General features: G+C 42.0%; 1 protein-coding gene across 1 annotated transcript; it reads right to left on the reverse strand.

Annotated features, from left to right (window-relative positions):
* Window positions 1-1066: 1066 nt before the first annotated feature.
* Window positions 1067-2393, reverse strand: LOC123450675. The gene is made up of 5 exons (XM_045127811.1): window positions 2363-2393; window positions 1926-2187; window positions 1608-1725; window positions 1372-1464; window positions 1067-1129 (listed from the first exon to the last, which is right to left on the reverse strand). The coding sequence occupies exons 1-5, from the start codon at window positions 2391-2393 to the stop codon at window positions 1067-1069; spliced, it is 567 nt and encodes a 188-aa protein (XP_044983746.1).
* Between the last annotated feature and the right edge of the window lie 5971 nt (window positions 2394-8364).

Consider the following 8364-nt stretch of genomic DNA (forward strand, 5'->3'; position numbering starts at 1 on the left):
CAGAATGTATGGTAGAATTTTCTAGTGTAGCTCCCCGACAGAGGACCAAACCTATATCTCTCCTTTGAACTGCCATTAGTATATAGCTCCCCTTCTGCATCAAGTATCATGGAAATTAGAGATGAAAAGTTACATTACCGTCTTGTGACGCATCGCCGGCCATTCGACTCATCATTTCCTTAATGCTTAGTGTTGCTTTTTCTTGATTCCAACTTTGTATAAAACATGGGACACACAAAGATGATGGAGTCGGCAAAAAAATCCTTGTGTTGTGGCATGGGAAAGAGAACACTTGATTAGGTGGAAAAATTGGATGATTATTTACAGATTAGAAAGAAATGACTTATCGCCCGGAGAATAGAAAGACGACGTTTTATTCAAGAAATCACTTAGATGCATGTGTAGACATGATCCTCTCACTACTTCTACAGGGATTAGCAATATTAAATCCTAGGTGCTGATAGAGTAGGAGAGAAATCTTTTGTACAAATCAAAGACATGATATCTTCACACAACATGAAATATCAATTCGCATTGGAATCGGACCATTATCAGACTCTTGACCACTGGACAATCAGAAAATACCGGTGATACTGACCTGATTCGCATACTGCAAGATGAGCTCTTCCGTTTGGTTTTTACAGAGCTGATTCTGTATCCAGACAACAGTCATCTCACAAGCAGTGCAGAGAAGATCAGAGCTTCGCTTCTCTTTCTTATTAACGACAGATTCAATTTGGTTACTACATAGTCATTCATGAAAGCAAAACTGTTACGAAAACATTGAGATACACATATTTGGAAATGGGAAATACGGCTGCATGCGTATATTGTGCTAACCTGACAGAGTGACTACCATCAAATACACACAGACCGATCTGACTGCACACTTTCTGTGGCCTTGTCTGCTCAATGAGAACTTAGTATTAGTATTCTTGTAATTGGTTAGAGAATTCAAGATTGGTGAGAAGATTGTAATAACAATAATCCAATTGCCAAGATAAGAGGAGCAACTGACAAACATGTGCTACAAGCATCTCGAGGATCATCTCTCCATACTCTCTCACTACTTCCTTGCATTCTGTACTGATAATCCCCTCAGCCCCAATTGCATGATTGACTTGAGCCACTATGGTCTAAGAGCGGTATAAAATACAAATGTACAATGGATGTCCCAGTTATATACCCAACAGGATAGAGCCAAAACAGTTTCATTTGAGAAAAAGAGCAAACGAAGTAATTCACAACTTCTATACATATTTTGCCTAAAAATGCTTGGTTCATCGCGCAATATTTGTCCAAATGATCACTTCCATACATATATTCTACTACTCCAAAAGATAAGAAACTGAATCTTGACCAACGCCGTACCATGAACGGGCTAACATGTAAGGGCTTTGCAACGAGATCAGAACACGGTTGGAAGGTAAACATCACCTTCTCCCCACGGGGAGTATTTGTGACCTGCATGAAACCAATAGTAAAATATCAGACAATGAACAATGCAATGACCCTCGCAAAAAACAAATAAAGAAAAACAATGTAATGAAATAACTAAAAAGAAATCAACATGATGAATCCAATACAAAGGAGAGGAGAGGCCTCACTTCAGCAATGCACATCTTGAGGTGTTCATCTTGTTCTTGCGCCGCTGCGTCGTAGCAGTAGTAGATGCTCAGTGGGTTCTGCTCATACCCCACGCTCTTGGGCACCGTCAGGAGACGCCTTCATCAAACAAAGAACTGGCTCACCTCAGCGCAAATGAGGAAAATTTACACATACAAAAAAAATTTAGACATGTTTTACATACTACTACAGCAAGCAGTGTGATTTTTGCAATAGAGTACTTCTAAGAAGTGGTGTGAGATTTGTTCTAGGAAACGCGTGAGAGGGTTGAGAAATGCATCAGTAGGGCCACCTTACACGGGGCCGGAGTGGAGGCGATGACGCGGGTGTCGGCGGCGGAGAGGTGGCCGGGGAGGGGGAGGAGGTCGAGGTCGATGAGGGCGTAGCGCACGGCGTACTCGAAGGCGTGCCCCGTCGGGCGCCGGCGCGAGTGCCGGACGCGGCCCTCGTAGAGCTGCGCGGCGCCGCCGCCGCCGCCATCGGGAGCGGGACGGCGGGCGAAGTGGAGGCAGAGGAGGAGGAGCAGGGAAAGCAGGGTGGAGGTGAGGAGGGGTCCGACGCCTCACCTACGCGAGGACGCGACCAGATCTTGCCGCCTTCCTAAGAAAAGATTCGGGACGGCGAGGCGGGGAGAGACAGGGGCAAAGAAGGATTGGTCGCAAGTGGGATCTTGTCCCCGGCCTCGTCGTGCTCCGGCCTGACCATCCCCGTCGCTGCGCCGCCCCTGCCCGCTAGCCTCTCGCGTCGCCCAGTGTCGGCCCGTCCATCCCAATCGTGAGCTGAAGATGCGGTCGTTGAAAACATTTTTTCACATGCACTTACACAGGGACCGCAGGTTGATTTCAAAGAAACAGAGGTTTTTTTTGCAAAAACGCCAGCGACGGACGACTGAAGCGCTCCACGCTTTATTACTAGGGGAGAATCAACTCATTGAGCAAGTCATTCTAAGCCTTAAGTACTTGTTCTACCTGAGTAGTAACCAAAGAGGCATGTTTACTCAAGAGCTTAAGATCATTGACATTTCTCTCCACACAAGCACTTAAATGACTAAGCATGCGAGCATTCTTCTCCAATTGTCTGCTAACATAATCATTGAAACTTTGTTGTTTGGCAACAAAGTTATCAAATTCATCCAGGCTTAAGCTAGCAGGTTTATCAAAAGGAATATCACTCTCATTGAATCTACAAAGAGAATTTACCTCTACTACCTGTGCCGGGTTATCAAGACCATGGATCTCTTCGATAGGTGGTAGATTTTTGACATCTTCAGATTTAATGCCTTTCTCTCGCATAGATTTCTTAGCTTCTTGCATATCTTCAGGACTGAGGAATATAATACCTCTTTTCTTTCGAGTTGGCTTCGGAGGTGGTTCGGGAATAGTCCAAGCATTCTCATTGCACAAGATATTATTCAATAGGATCTCATCTTGTTCTACAGTTCGTTCCCTGAAAACACAACCATCACAACTACCTAGGTGGTCCTTAGAAGCATCGGTTAGTCCATTATAGAAGATATCAAGTATTTCATTCTTCTCAAGAGGGCGATCAGGCAAAGCATTCAGTAGCTGGACGAGCCTCCCCCAAGCTTGTGGGAGACTCTCTTCTTCAACTTGTGGAAAGTTACATATTTCCTGCAAGGCAGTTTGCTTCTTATGGGCAGGAAAATATTTCTTAGAGAAGTAGGAGATCATATCCTGGGGACTACGCACACAACCAGGAGCAAGAGAAGTGAACCAAGTCTTAGCATCATCCTTTAGCGAGAAAGGAAACAACTTAAGGATATAGTAGGGCATATCTTTTCCTCACTCGTGAATAGGGTGGCTATACCGTGCAGCTTAGTAAGATGTGCTACAACCGTTTCAGACTCATAACCATGAAAAGGATCAGATTCGACTAGAGTGATTAACTCAGGATCGACAGAGAATTCATAATCCTTATCGGTCACAAAGGTAGGCGAAGTAGCAAACTTCGGGTCGTATTTCATCCTAGCGTTCAGAGATTTTTCATTCCACTTGCGCAGTAATTTCTCAACATCATAGCTATCCTGACAAGCAAGAAAGTCCTCGGCTATCTCTCCCTCCATAACATAACCCTCACACATATCAGGCAATTCATGTCTAGGAGAGCTAGTTCTAACAGGTGAAATAGCAGGTTCTACTTCAATAATCTCAGCGGTTTCAGAAGTATCATTACATCTAGCAGCAACTCTAGCAATTTGTGCATCAAGGAATGTACCTAGTGGCAAAGCAATATCAAGATAAGCATCATCACAAGCATCATGGACAGCAGAAGTAGCATCATCAAGCACAGGCAACACATCAAAATTTCTAGCAGGAGGTGGTGTCGCAAACTTACTCATAACTGAAGGTGGATCAAGTGCAGAGCTAGATGGCAGTTCCTTACCTGTCCTCGTAGTTGAGGGCAAGACTTTAGTTTTTGGATCTCTTGGATTCCTCATAGTGATCAGCAGACGTAAATCCCAAGTGACTCAGAGAATATAGCTATGCCTCCCCGGCAACGGCGCCAGAAAATAGTCTTGATAACCCACAAGTATAGGGGATCGCAACAGTTTTCGAGGGAAGAGTATTCAACCCAAATTTGTTGATTCAAGACAATGGGAAGCCAAAGAATATTCTCGAGTATTAGCAGTTGAGTTGTCAATTCAACCACACCTGAAATACTTAGTATCTGCAGCAAAGTATCAGTAGCAAAGTAGTGTGATAGCAACAGTAGCAACGGTAACCAGCAGTGACAGGAATAGCGACAGAGTAACACTAGCAGCAGAGACAGCAGTAGTGGCAGAGTAACAATAGCAGCAGTGACAACAATAGCGGCATAGTAACATAACAAGGACCAGTAGGAAAAACTCGTAGGTATTGGATCGGTGATGGATGATTATGTCGGATGATATTCATCATGCAACGGTTATAACACGGAGAGATATGTAACTAGCTTCAGTTCATCAATGTAATCTAGGCATGTATTCCGTATGTAGTCATACGTGCTTAGGGAAAAGAACTTGCATGACATCTATTGTCCATCCCTCCCGTGGCAGCAAGGTCCTAATCGAAACTACGGGATATTAAGGTTCTCCTTTTAATAGAGAACCGGAACAAAGCATTATTACTTAGTGAATACATGAACTCCTCATACTATGGTCATCTCCGGGAGTGGTTCCGGCTATTGTCACTCCGGGGTTGCCAGGTCATAACACATAGTAGGTGACTACAACTTGCAAGATAGGATCAAGAACACACATATATTGACGACAACATAATAGGTTCAGATCTAAAATCATGGCACTTGGGCCCTAGTGACAAGCATTAAGCATGGCAAAGTAGTAGCAACATCAATCTCAGAACATAGTGGATACTAGGGATCAATCCCCATCAAAACTAACTCGATTACATGATAGATCTCATCCAACCCATCACCGTCCAGGAAGCCTACGATGAGATTACTCACGAACGGTGAAGAGCATCATGGAATTGGTGATGAAGGAAGGTTGGTGATGACGATGGCGACGATCTCCCCTCTCCGAAGCCCAGAACAAACTCCAGATCTGCCCTAGAGAGGAAAGAACAGGAGGTGGCGGCGCCTCCATATCCTAAAACGCGATGAACTCTTTTCCTTGATTTTTTTCGGATGAAAGGGACTAAATAGAGCTGGAATTGGAGGCGGTGGAGCTCCGTGGGCCCCACAAGCTCGCTAGGTGTGGCCACGGGGGCCCGCGCCTAGTGGGCTTGTGGGCTCCACATTCCACACCTCCGGTTGATTCTTGCGCCAGTATTTTTTATATATTACACAAAAAATCCTCGTAAATTTCCAGGTCGTTCCGAGAACTTTTATTTCTGCGCAAAAACAACACCATGGCAATTCTGCTGAAAACAGTGTTAGTCCGGGTTAGTTCCATTCAAATCATGCAAATTAGAGTCCAAAACAAGGGCAAAAGAGTTTGGAAAAGTAGATACGACGGAGACGTATCACTTATCATAGCATGAAAATTTACAGCATGATAGTAGACATGATGCACTTCATTTGATTCAACATGAGCAAGGTCTAATTATGCTCAGAAACATGGCTAGCATGAACACAACCTCTCAATACAAAATAAATAGATTCTTAGACTTAGTGAAAATAACAGTGTGCAAGAGAAGTAGTTTTTAATAGTTTGCTATGTTTGGCAGCAAAATGTACATATATGTCATTTTTAATTTGATCACATTCAACCATTGTCGATGTGCATCCTGTACAACGAAGTCTCTTGCATTTATATTTAGCTTCCTGGTAAAATTGGCAATTTGTTATTACACGTGACATAAACAGTGGAGGGATGAGAACCAGAGTATCCTACTATAAAGAATCTTCGAGCAGAACCATGGCATGGTTTATGAAGACCATGTGAAGCGCACAAGTACAAGCATGTCCACCCATCTCTTGTTGGTGAATACTTTGAGGAGTGCAGTTTCACTTGCCGCAAGTTACATAGATATTACATGGACGGAATGTGAGAAGGAGAAGATACTAAAATTTTGTAAGCGCACTACGACAGTAGGCATTTCAATCACCTTCACGGTACCATCAACGTGGAATTCAAGGACTTTCATCTCTCCTTCAACTTCGATGATATTGTTGCCACTCTTGTCAAATGCTTGATGTTGTAAGTACTTCAAAACTCTGATCAACTTCTCCATACAATGTTGTAAATGAAGAAAGAGCAAACTGTATTGTATTCCTCTCAGGGGATTGCGTATTTCATAGATCCTGATTTAGCAAACAACATTTTGGTACATAATAATGTTATACGCAAGGCTTCCATTGATCATGCCGCCAATCTCCTATGGAAGTTATAGGTAGGGAAATTCATCATGTGGCCATATCATGAATGGTAAGTTAAATATACAACCACACGTACAGTGATCATGTTTAAGTTTTCAACATAGTTCGTAAGTTCAAGGTTTTCTTAAAGTGTAGCCATCATTGTATGTTGGTGGTCATTGTTCCAAAACACAACACAATTTACTACATGGATTGTCTCGAAGAGTCAAATAAGCCTAGGATTTGAATCATCTTCAGGATTTCATGGATAGATTGAACTCTTTGATGTTAATATGTTGTGTTCATATCTGGTTCAAGAATTGAGTACGTGAAAATTCATCTTCATTTGCAGTGTACTGTTAAAAACATAACTTTAGGAGTGTCACGGTTCGACCCCCAAGTACCTCTGCAACACGTGATCGTTTCTCCGGTAAGACAACAAAATCCGTTATTTTCAGAAAATCCTAGTAAGATGTTCTAGTTTCTAATTAAACATCTTTCTAATTCTCTCCAAAGAATAAAATAAGAAACAACTTACACCGGTTAGGTTGTTCCTAACAGGGAAAATACATGACTAATATTGTACAAAAAATTTAAGTGTCCTCGACAACAAGAAAAGACCAACCTATGTGGATACTACGTTTACACACACATGATGAACCTGTGCACACATGTTGAATGTGGTATCGGTGCTGACAAAATAGAATGAGTAAGTCTGTTTCTTAATAACTATATTCTCCTCCACACGATTGTCACATTCTGATCTAAAAATCATGTAGTAGATCTTTGGACCGACGACGTGTGAACCACTTGTCCCAGATGAATTGTTATCTCTTAGGAAATTTATCAGCACCTTCTTTGTGAAACATTATATCAAGCCCAGTCCATCTTATGAAGATTTCAGTATTCATATCTGCCAAGAATAAGTATGCATTCATAGAGTGTTATCCCCAAAACATATACGCATGGGTGCAGTTTTTCCATGTGATCATGTCTTCGTATTTCATACACCATGATCATGTGCCACATATATCCATACATCCATGGAATTTAACTAGTATTTGATCAATTGCATATTGTCGCGAATTATGATGAATGTTCTTTCTGTGGACACTATGTATTCAATTGCATATTGTGGTGTATTATGATCAATGTTCTCCATGTGGACGCTATTTGTTCGATCGCATATCTGAAACCATGCCCGATGCAAGGACGATTTCACGCGTAAATTGTTGAGGAAACGTGTGTTGTGATATCATGCATGGCCACACTTGCCATAGAAAACTCGTGTGCGATGATGCATATATCATACAGAGTTTGTATGGTGTCCCGTGTGGATTAGGCAACATTTCGCAAACAGTTAAATGCAAAACACTGTTTGTTTTCCGTGATCAATTAGACACATTGGACTCGTGATAGACGTGTGTTTTTGCTCCCTAAACCCACATGTACGCCCAAAATATAGTGTGTGTGATATGTTCCTTCATCACACACAATTATTATTTGGAGACCGCATGCACCATCTGCCACTATCGCCTATGGGTTTTCCATGTCATGTCGGATGAACCCTGTTGGAAATATGCCCTAGAGGCAATGATAAATAGTTATTATTATATTTCCTATTTAAATATAATCGTTTATTATCCATGCTATAATTGTATTGAATGAAAACATAGATACATGTGTAGATACATATATAAAACAATGTCCCTAGCAAGCCTCTAGTTGGCTAGCTGATGTCCCACAAGCGTATGGGATCGCAGCAGTTTTAGAGGGTAGAGTATTCAACCCAAATTTATTGATTCGACTCAGGGGGAAGTGAAAGAATATTCTCAAGTATTAGCAGTTGAGTTGTCAATTCAACCACACCTGAAAGATTAGTGTCTACAAGCAAAGTATCAGTAGCAAGGTAGTATGATA

This window comes from Hordeum vulgare, chromosome 4H (assembly GCF_904849725.1).
Source record: "Hordeum vulgare subsp. vulgare chromosome 4H, MorexV3_pseudomolecules_assembly, whole genome shotgun sequence".
Taxonomy (NCBI): domain Eukaryota; kingdom Viridiplantae; phylum Streptophyta; class Magnoliopsida; order Poales; family Poaceae; genus Hordeum; species Hordeum vulgare.

What these genes read in the sequence shown, in the direction of transcription:
- LOC123450675 (XM_045127811.1), bottom strand. Translation starts at nt 2,393, where the DNA reads ATGGACGGGCCGACACTGGGCGACGCGAGAG. An exon ending in ATCGCCTCCACTCCGGCCCC is followed by an intron (nt 1,726 to 1,925) that starts GTGTAAGGTGGC and finishes TGTTTGATGAAG; the next exon opens with GCGTCTCCTGACGGTGCCCA. An exon ending in TACATGTTAGCCCGTTCATG is followed by an intron (nt 1,130 to 1,371) that starts GTACGGCGTTGG and finishes CTTAGACCATAG; the next exon opens with TGGCTCAAGTCAATCATGCA.